The sequence below is a fragment of the Dendrobates tinctorius genome, unplaced genomic scaffold (genome assembly GCF_039654945.1).
Source record: "Dendrobates tinctorius isolate UK_male_01 unplaced genomic scaffold, ASM3965494v1 ptg000254l, whole genome shotgun sequence".
NCBI classification, from domain to species: domain Eukaryota; kingdom Metazoa; phylum Chordata; class Amphibia; order Anura; family Dendrobatidae; genus Dendrobates; species Dendrobates tinctorius.
In genome coordinates, this window is record NW_027361921.1 from 11070361 (window position 1) to 11088714 (window position 18354).

The 18354-nt window shown below is 43.1% G+C and overlaps 1 protein-coding gene across 3 annotated transcripts in view; it reads left to right on the top strand.

Annotated features, from left to right (window-relative positions):
* SF3B1 (splicing factor 3b subunit 1) overlaps window positions 1-18354 on the top strand; it is a 255916-nt gene that overhangs the window by 64202 nt on the left and 173360 nt on the right. For 2 of the 3 annotated variants that reach the window (XM_073558156.1, XM_073558158.1), the window contains 3 exons: window positions 1787-1963; window positions 2082-2319; window positions 8182-8394. In XM_073558156.1, the coding sequence (XP_073414257.1) occupies window positions 1787-1963; window positions 2082-2319; window positions 8182-8394 (628 nt within the window). The remainder of the gene's footprint in view (window positions 1-1786; window positions 1964-2081; window positions 2320-8181; window positions 8395-18354) is intronic. The other variant, XM_073558157.1, reaches the window with a different exon arrangement.

Below are 18354 nucleotides of genomic sequence, written 5' to 3' on the forward strand. Positions count from 1 at the left end.
AAACAATAACCAACCATAAAGGATGTTGGTAAGAGGCTGAAGAGAAGCTAAAAATAAAAGTAAAATTAACAGTTGTTTGTAGATTAATAACTGCAACAACTAGATCATTCTTTTTGATCTTCTTTTTTTTTTTTTTTTTTTTTTTGTGCCAAGAAACCCCCTTTAAGCATTATATCTATAATGTAACGATATATGCGTCATTCTGTCCAGAGCCTCTATAGACTCTTCCTGTGCAATTTAGCCGGATCAGAAGAACTCATCCAGTGTTCAGAGGTGACACAAACGAGAATGAGGATGGAGTGTTGCGCCGGAGATCGTTGTATCCATAGGCTCTGACCACATACAGCGGTCTCCTGTCGCCATTAAGGCCTGTTTCACACTTCTGTTTTTTTACGTCAGTCAAAATCCGCCAATTTTTGAAAAAACGGACCCGCCAAAAAAGGGGTGGATCCATTTTTTTCCCCCATAGACTTACATTAGTGGTGGATCTTGACTGACGGTCGTCTGTCACACCCGTTTTTTGACGGATCCGCCAAAATTTTACCGTCTCCCGGGTGGATGAGACGGACTCTGCAACGTTTTTTTTCTTGACGGTCCGCTATTTTGAAGTGCGCATGCCCGGAAGCTTTGCACCGGGATCACTTTTAACCCTGAACTCCCGTTCCGTAATGTGCAAAAATCTCTCTCACTCACTCACTCACTCTCCCTCTCCCCCTCTCCTGCGGTTCCTTTAAAATTCAGACTTTGCTGGATCCTTCAAAACAACCGTTTTCCACCTGTTTCACGGATTGCAACTGACGTCAAAAAATAAGTGTGAAACAGGCCTAAGACGTACTGCAATCTCCGGCAAGGCAGGAGGAGGAGTGTGGCGCCGGAGTCCGCGCCTGCGCATAGTGCGATCTTCGGTGGCATTTTATTGAAGACAAATTTGCTCTTGGTGTCATCAGCAAAATGTTGCCGTGTAGTGCTGTATGTGCACACGCTGACTGTTGTACCATTTTATTTGAATAACGCAGACAACATGCTGCAGGAGGGAGTGGTGGAATGATGAGTAGGAGTGCTTGTTTTTAGTTTTTTGATGGAAGGATGGAACAACCTAATTGCAGGCAGGATGGGGAGCATATAATATAATGGGTAACCAGAATGGGGGACCCGGATGGGGGAGCATATACCAAAATGGGGGACCAGGATGGGGGAGAACATTTAGCAGGATGGGGGAATATTTGGTTTGTCATTGCTCTGAGAATACAGAACGGCCTCTGTAACCACGCTCCAGGCACTTACTGACAGCCGGCCTCAATGTAGAGTCAGTGTCAGTCAGGGTCGTAGACGTGGTTACAGTGGCCGCTTTGTATACTCGGAGCAATGACTGAAACAGTGGCGTCGCCGCCTTCATGACTGAAACCAAATGCTGGCTGGGAGAATGAAGTTTTTTTTTTTACTTTTTTCACATTTTCTCCCCTTCTGCATTCGAATGCCCGCAGGCGCCGGGCATCATAACGCTATTAACCTGTAGATTAACCCCATATCTTATTTCTGATGACAGGCTCACTTTAATTTTGTAGTAAAATACGCCGATAAAATGGCGCCGGATTTGGTGCATGCGCATACTGCGCTATCCGACATCATTTTATTGAAGACACTGCATATGTAAATTCGCAGACAGTGTCTTAAAAAAAAAAAAAAAAAAACAGCACTGGAAATGTACCAACAAAATGATATATTTTATCACAATAAGTATTCCATCTATTCTGTGATTCATTTTTTTTTCTGTTCACATCGGTAGCGTGAGATCCATCAACAGCTTGCAGAAAAGGCAAAATCTGGTGATTTGAAAGTGGTCAGTGGATCTAATGCATCTTCATCTCAGCCACCTTCGAAGCGCAAGCGACGATGGGATCAGACAGACCAAACGCCAGGGTCAACCCCAAAGAAGGTTTCCAGCTGGGACCAAGCCGAGGTCGTTGTACTTAATCTAATTAATTTCATGAAGTATAGCTTTACAAACCTATTTCAGAATTTTTTTGTCATTTTTAGTTCAGGGTTTTTTACTTTTTTTTTTTTTTGTTTTTTTGCATTAGACTCCTGGGCACACTCCTTCACTGAGGTGGGATGAAACCCCTGGCCGTGCTAAAGGAAATGAAACTCCTGGAGCTACACCTGGTTCAAAAATTTGGGATCCTACTCCGAGCCATACTCCTGCTGGAGCAGCAACCCCTGGTCGTGGGGATACTCCAGGACACGCAACACCAGGCCATGGAGGAGCAACTTCTAGTGCTCGTAAAAATAGATGGGATGAAACTCCTAAAACGGAGCGTGGTAAGTTTGGCGACTTGATTTATTTATTTAAACTGTACATTTTTATTAGTTTTTTTTACAAATTTTTAACAAATGGATATGAGTCCTGACAGACAGAAACATGCCAAAAACATAAGAGATTAGAGAAATTACATTGGCAGTGTAATGTAAAAAACAGTAGAGGGAGAAACTCCTTATAATAGGATAGCCATAAGTAAATTATACAATGAAACATTGAATACAGACTATACCAAGCCAAACTGGGCACCTATATTCACATATACCCTAGCTAAGATTATCCGACAAAAAAAAAATCAAAGGCAAAATGTCTTTAATACAGTAAGGATGAACCTCAGACAGACAAAAGGACAAGACGCTCACATCAAGGAAGGGAAAGGGAGGGATACGAAAAGGAGACGAAATATTTAAAAAGATGGTCTATCTATTTCTCTGAACCCGGAAGTAATCCCACGGGGCCCAAACGGAGTCAAATCCATCCACTCCCGCTCCTAAAAGAGCCGCCATATATTCCATTCTACGGATGTCATTAATTCTATTCAATAAGTGCTGATGTGAAGGAGGTATATCTTTGTACCGTGTTAGCCAGTATATAGAAAAATATTCAGAATTGAGAGTCCTCAGTAGTTGATACCTTTTAATGGCTAACTGAAAAGATGGTAACACATTGCAAGCTTTCGAGACTACTCAGGTCTCTTCTTCAGGCTAGACTAATACAAAATCTGAAGAGTCACATATTTATGCACAATACAACACAGAAAAAATGCAATAGATAAGACAAGTGAAGTGAAGCAGAACTATCAATATGGGAGAGGGAGAAACATAAATATTGGACCAGTTCATAGATAAGGAGTCCTGATGTTTTATAGTCCTCTGATTGGGGTCACAGTGTACCGGGGGATTAGGGAAGCATCGGCAGGGAGGGGGCTCCTTCCGTACTTCCCTGAGACCCCCAAAGCATCGCGCTGCGCTGCTCTGGGGTCCTCCTTCCCTGCAGGCCCCCGGATCCAAGATGGCCGCGGGGACCTGCAGGGAGGTGGCTTCCTCACTGCCTGCGGAGAGCAGGCAGTGAGGAAGCCTGTGCAGCGCCTGTCAGATCGCTGATTTGACAGTGCTGTCCAAACTGTCAGATCAGCGATCTGGCACATTAGTGATGCCACCCCCCCCGGGACAATGTAATAAATTAAAAAAAAAAGTAAAGTGTAAAAATTTATAAGAAATAAAATTAAATTAAAAAAAATTCCCTAATTCATTTTTTGGAAATAAAAAAAAACAAAACAATAAAAGTACACATATTTAGTATCACTGCGTCCGTAACGACCCACCCTATAAAGCTGTCCTGCTAGTTAACCCCTTTAGTGAACACAATAAAAATAAAAAAGCAAAAAAACGATGCTTTATTCTGCTGCCGAACAAAAAGTGCAATAACACGCGATCAAAAAGACGGATATAAATAAGCATGGTACCGCAGAAAACGTCATCTTGTCCCGCGAGGCGCCACACAGCGTCATCAGCGAAAAAATAAAATTACGGCTCGCAGAATAAAGCGATGCAAAAATAATTATTTTTTATATAAAATAGTTTTCATTGCATAAAAGCGCCAAAACATAACAAACAACATAAATGAGGTATAGCTGTAATCGTACTGACCCGAATAATAAAACCGCTTTATCAATTTTACCACACGCGGAACGGTGTAAACGGTGTAAAAAAAAAAGAAAATCATGAAATGCTGGTTTTTGTTCAATCTGTGTCCCAAAAATCGGAATAAAAGGCGATCAAAAAATGTCACGTGCCCGAAAATGGTACCAATAAAAAGTCAACTCGTCCCGCAAAACATAATACCTCACATGACTCGGTGGGTCAAAATATGGAAAAATTATAGCTCTCAAAATGTGATGCAAAAACTATTTTTACAATAAAAAGCGCCTTTCAGCGTGCGACAGCTGCCAAACATAAAAACCGCCATAAATAATAAATCAAACCCCCCGTTATCACCCCCTTAGTTAGGGAAAAATAATAATAAAAAAAAAATGTATTTCCATTTTTCCATTAGGGTTAGGGGTGTGTTGGGGTTAGGGTTGGAGTTAGAATTGGGGGGGTTTCCACTAATTAGGCACATCAGGTGCTCTCCAAACGCAACATGGTGTCTGATCTCCATTCCAGCCAATTTTGCGTTGAAAAAGTCAAAAGGTGCTCCTTCCCTTCCGAGCTCTGCTATGCGCCCAAACAGTGTTTTATCCCCACATATGGGGTATCGGCCTACTCAGGACAAATTGCACAAACACTTTTGGGGTCCAATTTCTCCTGTTACCCTTAGGAAGATAAAAAATTGGGGGCAAAAATATTTTTGTGGAAAAAAATGATTTTTTTTTTTATGGCTCTACGTTATAAACTTCTGTGAAGCACTTGGGGGTTCAAAGTGCTCACCACACATCTAGATAAGTTCCTTTAGGAGTCTAGTTTCCAAAATGACGTCACTTGTGGGGGGTTTTTAACAGTTTAGGCACATCAGAGGCTCACCAAACGCGACATGACACCCGCAGACCATTCCATCAAAGTCTGCATTCCAAAACGTCACTACTTCCCTTCCAAGCCCTGACGTGTGCCCATACAGTAGTTTTCTCCCACATATGGGGTAGCTACGTACTCCGGACAAATTGGACAACAACTCTTGGGGTCCAATTTCTCCTGTTACCCTTGGGAAAATAAAAAAAAAAATTGGGGACTAAAAGATCATGTTTGTGGAAAAATGATTTTTTTATTTTCACGCCCGGGCGTTATAAACTTCTGTGAAGCACTTGGGGGTTTCAAAGTGCTCACCACACATCTAGATAAGTTCCTTGGGGAGTCTAGTTTCCAAAATGGGGTCACTTGTGGGAGTTTCCACTGTTTAGGCACATCAGGGGCTTTCCAAACGCGACATGGCGTCTGATCCCAATTCCAGCCATAAAAGTCAAATGGCGCTGCTTCCCTTCCGAGCTCTACCATGCACCCAAATAGTCGTTTACCCCCACATGTGGGGTATCAGCGTACTCAGGACAATTTGCACAATAACTTTTGAGGTCCTGTTACCCTTGGGAAGATAAAAATTGGGGGTGAAAAGCAGTTTTGTGGAAAAAATGATTTTTTTTAAATTGTACAGCTGTATGTTATAAACTTCTGTGAAGCCCTTGGGGTTTCAAAGTTCTCACCACACATCTAGATAAGTTCCTTGGGGGGTCTAGTTTCCAAAATGGTGTCACTTGTGGGGAGTTTCCACTGTTTAGGCTCATCAGGGGCTCTCCAAACGTGACAAGGTTTCCGATCTGAATTCCAGCAAATTTCGCATTGAAAAAGTCAAACGGCGCACCTTCCCTTCTGAGCTCTGCCATGCGCCGAAACAGTGTGCCCCCCCCATATCAGGTATCAACGTACTCTGGACAAATTGCACAATAACTTTTGCAGTCCAATTTCTCCTGTTACCCTTGGTAAAATAAAAAAAAAAAAGGACCTGAAGTAATCTTTTTGTGAAAAAAGGTAAATGTTCATTTTTTTTTTTTTTTTTTTTTTTAAATTCTTGTGAAGCACCTGTAGGGTTAATAAACTTCTTGAATGTGGTTTTGAGCACCTTGAGGGGTGTAGTTTTTAGAATAGTGTCACTCAAAGTGACTTCAAATGTGATGTGGTCCCTAAAAATAAAATGGTGTTGTAAAAATGAGAAATCGCTGGTCAATTTTTAACCTTTATAACTTCCTAACCAAAAAAAATTTTGGTTCCAAAATTGTGCTGATGTAAAGTAAACATGTGGGAAATGTTATTAAGTGTGCCATATCTCTGTGATTTAAGGGCATAAAAATTCAAAGTTGGAAAATTTTCGACAAATTTCCGTTTTTTTAATAAATAAACCCAAGTTATATCAATGAAATTTTACCACTAACATATGGAGCCCAATATGTCACGAGAAAACAATGTCAGAATCACCAGGATCCATGGAAGCGTTCCAGAGTTATTACCTCATAAAGGGACAGTGATCAGAATTGTAAAAATTGGCCCGGTCATGAACGTGCAAACCACCCTTGGGGGTAAAGGGGTTAAATGATTCAATACATGGAGGACTTCTGTTTTTGAAGTATTCAATTTATACCACAATAACTCCCCATACTTACAGCTGTTAGAAAAGGACCCAAAAAGCCAAAAACCGTCAGTGTTTTAAATAGGAAGGACCAATATGAGAGACTAAATTGCTTCTATTAGCAACCTCTAAGTCTATTGCCCGTCTAGTGTTATCCCCCTGACAGTTAGGGACAAATCCCACTTGGTCCTTATTAATAAGTTGAAGTAGCCAACTGTTTAATCTATTTGCCAAAATACGAGTGAAGATTTTTAGATCAGAGTTTATTAGCACAATTCGACGATAATTTGAACAATCCAAGGGATCCTTCCCTGGTTTGGGGATAAAAATTAGATAAGAATGTGACCGCGTACCTGGAACGGGAGAGCCCTCCACAAAGGAGTTAAACAAGCTCAACCATGTGAGGAGAAAGCTCCTCCACAAAGGTTTTTTAACATAAATGTTATCCCATCAGGGCCTGGAAATTAACCAAAAGGGAGATCCCTCAAAATGTCTACCACCTCTTGCGTCATCAACTGATTAAAGGGAATCTGTCACCCCATTTTTCGCCTATCAGCCGCCGGCACCGCCATCAGCGGCTTATCTACAGCATTCTGTATTGCTGTAGATAAGGCCCAGATGTAACCTGAAAGAGAAGAAAAATGAGTTGTATTATACTCACCCAGGGGCGATCCGGTTTTGGTCCGATGGGCGTAGCGGTCCGGTCCAGGGCCTCCCATCTTCTAACGGTTACGTCCACTTTGCTGCCCATCGTGGCTCCTGTGCAGGCGCACTGCTCTGCCCTGTTGAGAGCAGAGGTCTGCAGTGCGCAGGCGCCGGCAGAGGTCCGGCGCCTGCGCACTGCAGTATTCTGCTCTGCCCTCAGCAGGGCAGAGCAGTGCGCCTGCGCAGGAGCCACGACAGGCAGCAAAGAAGAGGACATCACCGTTAGAAGATGGGAGGCGCCAGACCGCAACATCCATCGGACCAAGACCGGACCGCCCCCCCGGTGAGTATAATATAACTAATTTTTCTTCTCTTTCAGGTTACATCAGGGGCTTATCTACAGCATTACATAATGCTGTAGACAAGCCCCTGATGACGGTGCCGGCAGCTGATACTCGAAAAATGGGGTGACAGATTCCCTTTAAGAGACAGTAAGGCCTCAGAAGGGAGAACTGGAAGATTTAATTTTGATAGAATTGTTGCAATGGAAAATTTTCTTTCAGCTTTTTTTTTTATAGGGAAGGCATCTCATAAATTTATACAATTTACTGTGGAATTGGTAAAATATTTTCAAAATTTCAGTTGGGTTATAGTAAACCGTGCCATCAGCTCCTCTCAGAGCCTGAGGATGAGAGTTAAGAGATCTATCCTTCAATAATCTAGCCTTGATTTATTTTTTTAAGGTGTTTTATATCTCCAACTTAAAATGTATTGTAGACACTTGATAAATCTGTGCCATCCTCTACATTTTAAAAATGTTTGTTAGCCATAGCATCCAATGACAGAGCAACATTAATTTTACCAGAGCAATTAATTTTAAAGACGAATGGATGCTTTGGGTAGGAAGGATATTTTCCTTTTAGAAGCTCTTGATTAATGATGCCCTTAGTTTTTTATTTATTTTTCCTTTTATTTTTTTATTTCTGACTGCGATTTGTTCTGAAGTGTGCGTGTTGCAAGTGCTTATAAATATTAGTAATGTCTAATTCTTCCTCTTCCCATTTTCCTCTGCTAATTAACATTAAATTTTTATTTATTTACTTTAGATACCCCTGGACATGGAAGTGGTTGGGCAGAAACTCCACGTACAGATCGTGGTGGAGAATCAATTGGTGAAACCCCTACACCTGGAGCGAGTAAAAGAAAGTCTCGTTGGGATGAAACACCGGCTAGCCAGATGGGAGGGAGCACCCCTGTTTTGACCCCAGGGAAAACACCAATTGGTACACCTGCCATGAATATGGCAACTCCAACTCCAGGTATGTTTTTGTTTGAATAAAAAAATTAGACTCTAGGTTACTTGTAGGTCAGTGTGCTGTTTTTGTCTTTTCCTCTCTCTATATTTCAAGAGGCATAACTTTTATTTTTCGGTCGCTATAGCGGTGTCGAAGCTTGTTTTTTTTTATGGATAAGTTGTACTTTCTAATGACACCATTCAGTTTATCACATAATGTACTGGAAGTTGGAAAAAAATTCAAAGTGTGGAAGTATTGCAAAAGTCTGCAACTGTTTTTTTTTTTTTTTTTTTTTTGTTTTTTTTTCCATTTACACTGTTTGTACGGTAAAACTGACCTGGTAATATGAGTCTACAGGTCTATACAATTATGCAGATTCCAAACATGCATAGTCTTTGTTTTCTTTAAGTGGTGTAAATAATTCCTACATTTGTAAAGAAATGAACTTTTGCTTGTCGGCGCTTTCCGAGAGCTGTAACGTTTTTAATTTTTGGGACCTGAAGGTGTGTAAGAGTTTTCTTATGCTCTGGGACTGTTTTATTGATAAAATTTTGGTGTAGATAATACCGGGTGAGTCATAAAGGACGGACGTTTTTAAACTAATCATAAAATCGTTAAATATAAAGGACGGATGTATTTGAAGTGGCTATAACTCACCACCAGGTGGAGGTAGAGATGTGCGGGAGGCGGGGTTATGTTTGTGAGGTGAAAGCATTGTTTTTATTTTAGTTTCAGTTTAAGCTATGGTGCCGTGGACGATAGAACATCGCGTTTTTGCGTACGACAGTTTTGTCAAGAATAATGAGTGTATCACAGCCGTTCAGCGTGAGTTTCGGCGTCATTTCAATATTCACAGAAATCAAGCTGTTCCCGCTCGTAACACTATCCTACGTTGGGTTGAAGCACTCCGTACACGAGGTACACTAATGAACAAACGACCACCGGGGGCTCCACGAACGGCACGTACCCCTGAAAATGTGGAACGCGTCAGGCAAGCCATGCTGCGTAGTCCGAGTCGATCTGCTCGGAAACATTCTTTAGAACTTGCCCTCAGTAATCGTACAGTAAGGCGTATTTTGCATTTAGACCTGCATTTCCACCCCTATAAATTGGCCATTGTGCAACAGTTGGAGCGCGGGGATTACGCAGCGCGACTGAAGTTCGCACATGAGATGGAAGCAATTATTGAGCAAAACGACAACCTTATTTTATTCATGAGTGATGAAGCTCATTTCCATGTCAATGGCATGGTTAATCAGCAGAACTGCCGTTATTGGGCCTATGAAAATCCGAAAGAATTACATGAACGACCGCTGCACAGCCCTAAGGTAACGGTGTGGTGCGCTATGGGCAAATATGGCGTGATCGGTCCGTACTTTTTCGAAGGCGATAATGGCAATACTGTTACCGTGAACTCACAACGTTATATCGCCATGATAAATAACTTCTTTGTTCCTGAGTTACGACGGCAACATATCCCCATCTCTAGTGTGTGGTTTCAACAAGATGGGGCAACGGCCCACACAGCCGGAGCAACAATGAACGTTCTTCGCCCTCTCTTCCCTGGTCGCATCATTTCCAGGTTTGGCGATATTAATTGGCCTCCTAGGTCCCCAGACCTGTCCATGTGCGATTATTACTTATGGGGTCACCTCAAATCACGTGTATACAAGCTTAAGCCTCGATCATTACAAGAACTGAAGGAAGCTATTTGAGTGGAAGTTGCCCAAATCGACAGAGTTGTGTTGGAACGTGTTGATGCCAACTTCCAAGAACGCCTTTGGAAATGCATCACTGATAATGGCCACCACATGGCAGATGTTGTTTTCCACACTTGAATTTGTCAAATGATATTAGTATACGTAACCAAATCTGTGAATACATTTATATTTAATAAATATTTAACGATTTTATGATTAGTTTAAAAACGTCCGTCCTTTATGACTCACCCGGTAGATATGTTTTGATTGCCTGTTACATTTTTTTCTAGTAACCCCCCACGACGGCACACCTGGAGGATTGTTACCCCTTTCCTAATAGGGACAGGAAATATCAAAGAGGTTAAATAATTTATCCCACATCCTCCCCCTCTGTGTGTTCTTTCCTGTCCCTACTAGAAATGAAGAGGTCCTGATAGAATTTCGGTGTTTTTGCTGCAGTAATCATATAAGAGAACACAACACTGTGAGCATGGAGGAGTGCTTACCTTGCTCTAGACCACGCTGCTGTGCCTGCCTCTGTCCCCTTAGTGTCAGGCTAGCATTACCTTGCCTCGGAGCGTACACAATATTGAAGCACCCTTCCCTGACACAATCTGCACTCCAATTACATAGACTGAGAGGATGGTTGTTGCATAACAATGAGAAAAGCCTAAAAAAGCTTGGGTTTTGGAGGACACTTAAAGGGAACCTGTCACCCCCCTGCAGGCGTTTTTAAGTAAAAGAGCCGCCTTGCGTAGCACTAATGCTGCATTCTGTCAAGGTGGCTCTTTTATTTAGCGTCCCTTCCACCGCTGAAATAATCGTTTTTAAAATTGGTCAGACATACCTGATATTTGTCAGGGGAGCAGGGCTTTCCCCCTCTGACAGAGACGCCTCACATACGTCAGTCATGTCCTGCTTTTGAATTTGGCGCCGCCTCCTCGGCGTTCATTTCTTTTTCTGGTGCCTGCTGCACAGCTGTCCTGCTTGCACCCTCTGAGCTCCACCCCTACTGGTCACATGGTGCTGATGTCATCACAGGTCCTGTTGCACCACTGAAAGAATATTACAGCGCAGGTGCAAGAAAAAGAAATGAACGCTGCACCTGCGCTGTAATATTCTTTCATTGGTGCAGCAGGACCTGTGATGACTTCAGCACCATGTGACCAGTAGGGGCGGAGCTAAGCAGGGCAGCGGTGCAGCAGGCACTAGAAAAAGAAGTGAACACTGAGGAGGCGGCGCCAAATTCAAAAGCAGGACATGACTGACGTATGTGAGGCTATGTGTCCAGGGGCGAAAGCCCTGCCCCCCTGACAAATATCAGGTATGTCTGACCAATTTTAAAAACTATTAGGCTAAGTGCACACGTACCGGAACTCTCGCGGAAATTACCGCGAGAATTCCGGAATTCCAGTCCGCGGGAAAATCGCATTTTAAATTCCCGCGATTTTCCCGCGGAAAAACTAGCATTTTGCAAGCGTATTTAGCTTGCAGAATGCTAGCGTTTTCCAAGCGATCTGTAGCATCGCTTGGAGAACTGATTGACAGGTTGGTCACACTCGTCAAACATAGTGTTTGACGAGTGTGACCAACTTTTTACTACTGAGGCCGCCTATGCAGCATCAGTAGTAAAAGATAAAATGTAAAAGAAAAAAATGGTGTTATTCTTACCCTCCGACGTCCCGCGCATCCGTTCCCAGTAATCCTTTGCGAAAATGCCAGCGATGACGTCAGTTCTCGCGGGATCGCGACGTCTCGCGGTAATTCGCGATGACGTCGCTTGAATGACCGCGAGAACGTACGCCATCGTGAGCATTTTCGCAAAGGATTACTGGGAACGAGAGCGTGAAGAGAGGCGGGAAGGCTGCGCGGGACGTCGGAGGGTGAGAATAGCAATATTTTTTATTTTAAATTCTATTTTTTACAGGGATATGGTACCCAAAGCCTGGAGGACAGTCTCCTCTCCTCCGGGCCTTGGGTACCAGCCGCAATTGTTCTGCTTACTTTCCGCATGGTGTGCACAGCCACATGCGGGAAGTAAGCGGAACAATGCATTCCTATGGGTGCGGGATCGCCGCGATTCCGCAAATTAATGAGCATGCTGCGGTTTTTACCGCGAAGCGATTCCGCCGCGGTAAAAACCGCAGCATTAGCACAGCATTGCGGAATCCCATAGGAATGCATGGGATGCTTATTTTTCGCGTTTTCGCGGCAAAATCGCGCGGTTAAAACCGCCGCGGAAACGCGAAAAAATGCAATGTGTGAACTCAGCCTTATTTCGGCGGTGGAAGGGACGCTAAATAAAAGAGCCACCTTGACAGAATGCAGCATTAGTGCTGCACAAGGTGGCTCTTTTACTTAAAAACACCTGCAGGGGGTGACAGGTGACCTTTAAAGTGAACCTGTCAGCAGGATTGTGCTCATTAAACTACAGACATTGCCATGTTGCCACTATTATACTGATTAAAATAATACCTGGGGTGAAGAAATCAGTCTTGTGGTTCACAGGCCCGCCCTGAAGCACAAACAGTCTCTCTTTCTCTGTGATGAAGAACATGTTTATGCTTCAGGGTGGTCCTTTGTCAGGTCTTTCCTTGGTTTCTCTGGCTTAGAGGAGGAAGATAAAACCCTGCCTACAGTCCCACCCCAGAGCACGGTTAGGTCATTAACTGAAAACTTCTAACACGGATTACACACAAACCACAAGATGGATTTTTCTCCTACGCCTCATTGGGGGACACAGACCATGGGTGTTATGCTGCTGCCACTAGGAGGACACTAAGCAAAAAACAGAAGAGATTAGCTCCTCCCCTGCAGTATACACCCTCTGCTGGCTCTAGCTTGAACCAGTTCTTGCTTGGTATCTATAGGAGGCACTTGGGTCTTGCTGCAGACCCCAACGTTTTTATTTTACCTTTTGAATTTTCTGTACATTTTTATTTTTTAACTAACGGAGTGAAGGGGGCGACGGATCCTTTCTAGGGTCTGATCTCCCCCGAACCATCAGCAGGTGAGAACGCGGAGTATACCTCCCCGTACCCTCTCCTGCGACGACTGGGTCATGCCTGAGCTCACTTTATGGGCGACGGTTCCTTCACGGTCCCGATCTCCCTACACCTGCAAAAGGCGAGCACATCCTACAGCACCCAGCTCTGCTACATCAGCGGTGGAACCTACGGCACCCAGCTCCGCTACATATACGATGGCACATCGGGTAAGTGCACCGTCGGGTGGCGGCAGGATGGCACGGTATAGGAGGCGCAGAGGGTCCTGGTCCCATGGGAGGGGTGTCCCAGGTTCCAGCGGTTTGTCCTAAGATTCAGGCGCTCCTCGTCCTCAACGAGAATCGCCCCTTTCTATTCCCGGTGGCCATCTTCCCTGGTTACAGCAGGGGCCGTCTTCCCTGGTTACAGTAGGGGATCCCAGTTTCGGCGACTGCGGGGGAGGGGCAATTCCCTTGAAAACACCGCTGATAGGAGCGCTGTGAGCAGCGCTGAGGGACAATGCAGGAGCCTTGCCTGGGACACCTTCATTGTGACGCAGGACCTGGGTAAGCTGTATAACTGAGCTTAACCCTTTCTCTGCAGTATCGCCTGCCCCTTTGTTTTCCCCCAGTGCAATACCTTAACGGGGCCGTCAAGGGTACATTATGTCAAATTGACAACCTGGCACGCAAAGCTCATGTACCACTTCCCACTCTTTGTTGCCCTAGGGCCACAATACCCTGCTCTGCACGACCTGTGGACCTGTTTGCGTCCAGAAGCCCTCTGCCGCCTCCGATCCTAGTGGACCTAGTCCCCCTGAGTGGGCTATGTCTCTGGCACAGTGTATGGCTCCTCTGGCCAAGGCAATAGAGCCACTCCAGGATCCCTCCTCAAGTCAGGGCATCCATTTGCTTGCTGTGAGGAGTCTCTCAGCTATGCGGATCCATCGTCTAGCAGGGCCGTTCTCCATCTAAGACTGCACAGCCTTCTCTAAAACGTATCCATACCACGTCCCCCAGGCACTATCGTGCTTCGGCGTCCGTGAGTTCCGTCTCTCGCTCCCCCTCTCCAGGGGTTCGCATTGAACTTATAATACGAGTCTGAGGGGTTCATACACCTGGACTTGCATGAATATCAGGAGATTGTTGATTCCCTCACTGAGGTGGTCAACAAACTCTGAAGGGTAAGAGGACGCTACGTCCACCTCAGATCACGCGGTGCCCTTTAAAAGGACTAACTGGCCTCATAGGGTGTTTGTCAATCACCCCGAATTTAAGGACATTGTTCAGAGACATAGCAATCGCCTGGATAAAAATTTTTACAGGGCAAAGGGCCTCTTTACACAAGATACTCCTTTGCTCCTGATATAAGCATGCCTGTGGAGTCTGAGTCGGTGCTCATTTTGGTAGTCGGTATAAAATGGACCGACTCCGACTCCAAAAAGAATATATAATTGGGTACAGTAGTTCAATGCAGAATGTGCTGAATATTTTTTCATAGGAATTTGGGAAAATTATTTAATGTCCTATAAATGGCTGTTCTATTCCTGATCTAAGGCTACATTCACACAGAGCGTTTTTGCTGCGTTTTCTGAGGATACGTTTTTCAGCTGCAAAAGATCAGCTTTTTTAAAAAACGCATCACCTGAAAGGTTTTTGAGCTCATAGATAATGTTTTCAGTAGCAAAAGCAGATTAGAAGTCTGCTCTCTGTCTGTCTATCCATTTATCCATATCTGTCTATCCATATCTTATCTGTACCAAAAAGAATGAAAGCCGGGTAGCACACAGACTAACACTCCTTTTTTTTTTTTTTCTTTGCACCAGTCAGGTACATCTAATAGCTGCCCAAAAGGACAGCCAGGACAGGCATTGCTCGTCTTCAGTAACACATCAACATCAATTGATAGTTGGAATAAATAGACTGCATTCATCACCACATCTTCTTAAGGTGCAGGCTTTATTTTCAAGTGTAGGGGTGTGTGCAGTATGAGGTTCTGCAGCAGCTGAGGTGTGCAGTATGCGGTTCTGAGGAACAATATGAGGTTCTGCTCCACCCAGGTTTGATCCTGGCTATGCCCATGGTGTGAATGTAGCCTGAGGATCTAGGCTTTGTCTTAGCTGAGATAAGTCAGTGCTGCACTCCAGCACCAGTGAAGCTCCTCTACAGACAAGGGTACAAAGTAAACACACAAGAAGGAAGGCCTGCACTGATCTCAGAAGAATTGCTAGAATGAACAGGAAAACAAGATTATGGTAATTACTTCTTAAAGCATATTTAAACTTTCAAAAAACTGCATAAATCAATAGTCCAGTATACTGTATGTTCTCTCTGTATGCGTGTTTGTTTTTTCTTTCAGCTCATATACTTTTGGGAAGCTAGCTTTTATACAATAGAATCATAGAATCGTAGAGTTGGAAGGGACCTCCTGGGCCATCTGGTCCAACCCCCTGCTCAAAGCAGGATTCGCTAAATCATCCCAGTCAGATGTCTGTCCAGCCTCTGTTTGAAGACTTCCATTGAAGGAGAACTCACCACTTCTCGTGGCAGCCTGTTCCACTCATTGATCACTCTAACTGTCAAAAAGTATTTTCTAATATCTAATCTGTGTCTCCTCCCATTCAGTTTCATCCCATTGCTTCTAGTCTTTCCTTGTGCAAATGAGAATAAAGTTGATCCTTCTACAATGTGACAGCCCTTTAGATATTTGTAGACAGCTATTAAGTCTCCTCTCAGTCTTCTCTTTTGCAAACTAAACATTCCCAAATCCTGCAACCTTTCCTCATAAGACAGGGTTTGCAGACCGGTCACCATTCTGGTCGCTCTTTTCTGAACTTGCTCCAGTTTGTTGATGTCTTTTTTTAAAATGTGGTGCCCAAAACTGGACACAATATTCCGGATGAGGTCTGACCAAAGAGGAGTAGAGGGAAATAATGACTTCACGTGATCTAGACTGTATGCTTCTGTTAATACATCCTAGAATTGCATTTGCCTTTTTTGCTGCTGCATCACACTGTTGACTCATATTCAGTCTGTGATCTATTAGTATACCCAAGTCTTTTTCACATGTGCTGTCACTTAGCCCTATTCCTCCCATTCTATATATGCTTTTTTCATTTTTATTGCCCAGATGTAGTACTTTGCATTTCTCCCTGTTAAAAACCATTCTGTTAGTTGCTGCCCACTTCTCCAGTTTATTTAAATCTGTTTGAATCCTCTCTCTCTCTTCTCTAGTATTAGCTATCCCTCCTAGCTTTGTGTCATCAGCAAATTTAATCAGTTTACCCTCAATTCCTTCATCTAAATCGTTGATAAAGATGTTGAACAATACAGGGCCCAGGACAGAGCCCTGTGGTACCCCACTTGAGACATTCTTCCAACTGGATGTGCAGCCATTTACGACCACTCTTTGGGTCCGATCACTAAGCCAGTTATGAATCCACCTAACAGTTGCCTTGTCCATTCCATACTTAGTCATTTTTTCAATAAGGATTGTATGAGAGACTTTGTCAAATGCTTTGCTGAAGTCAAGATATACTATATCTACAGCATTTCCTTGATCCACCCAATCAGTGATACCGTCATAGAAGGAAATTAAGTTAGTCTGACATGACTTATTAGTTACAAACCCATGCTGACTCTGTTTAATCACTTCATTCTTATCCAGGTATTGACATACATGATGTTTAATAATTTGTTCAAAGATCTTTCCTGGTATAGAAGTCAGACTCACCGGCCTATAGTTCCCTGGGTCCACCTTCTTCCCCTTTTTGAAGATAGGAACAACATTTGCTCTTCTCCAGTCTTCTGGCACTTCTCCTGTTCTCCAAGAATTTTCAAAGATTATGGAGAGGGGTTCAAAAATTTCTTCTGCTATCTCCTTCAGTACTCTGGGGTGTAATTCATCTGGACCTGGAGACTTGAATTCATTTAGGTTAGCTAAGTGTTTCCTCACTATCTTTCTGTTTATAGATATCCTGGATTCTTCTATTCCCTTAATAGGACAGTGAATAACAGTTGATGTTACATTTCCTTTCTGAGAGAAAACAGATGCAAAATAGGAATTTAAAAGTTCAGCCTTCTCAACATCCTGTCTTACCATTTCATCATTTTCATCCTGTAAAAATCCTATAGCATCTTTGACTTTTCTTTTACTTTTGACATATAGCCAAAATCCTTTATTATTGTTTTTGACATCTCTTGCAAGCCTCAATTCATTTTCAGCTTTAGCTAATCTGATTTGTGCCCTGCAGGTTCTGCAGACAGCATTATATTCTTCTTTAGATATGCCTCCCTCTTTCCATTTTATAAACATTTTTTTCTTCCTTTTTAGCATGTGCTTAAGTTCTGTGTTCATCCATCCTGGTTTCCTTAAATGCTTCCTATTCTTCCCTCTTTTCGGAATTGTTAACAACTGTGGTTTGAGAATTTCATTTTTCAAGATTTCCCATCCCTCCTGGACATTTTTGTCTTTTAGGATATCCAGCCATTGGATCCCTCCAATTCTCTTTCTGAATCCCTTAAAATCTGCCTTTCTGAAATCTAACCTTGACGTCTGAGTCTTCACAGGTCTTCCGCCTCTAGTTATCCAAAATTCTAAAATAGCATGGTCACTACCTCCTAGGGTCCCAGCCACTTTTACCTCCTCAACCATTTCCTCCCTGTTTATAAGGATTAGATCCAAGGTAGCAGTTCCCCTTGTTTTCTCCCTTACCTTTTGGAAGATAAAGTTGTCAGCAAGAGAGGATAAGAATTTCCTTGACCTGTTAGTTTTGCCTGAGAGAGATTCCCAACAAATGTCTGGATAGTTGAAATCTCCCATGACAACTATGTCATATTTTTTGGAGAACTTGGCCATTTGATGCATAAAGAGTTCATCCATATCTTCAGCTTGCACAGGCGGCCTGTAGTAAATGCCTACAATGGTGTCCTTTCCATTGTTCTGTCCTTGTATTCTTACCCAAACAGTTTCCACAGAACTCCCAGTCTCTGAAGCTTCAATCTCTGTGCAGATATACAATGGGGCAAAAAAGTATTTAGTCAGTCAGCAATAGTGCAAGTTCCACCACTTAAAAAGATGAGAGGCGTCTGTAATTTACATCATAGGTAGACCTCAACTATGGGAGACAAACTGAGAAAAAAAAATCCAGAAAATCACATTGTCTGTTTTTTTTTCATTTTATTTGCATATTATGGTGGAAAATAAGTATTTGGTCAGAAACAAGCAATCAAGATTTCTGGCTCTCACAGACCTGTAACTTCTTCTGTAAGAGTCTCCTCTTTCCTCCACTCATTACCTGT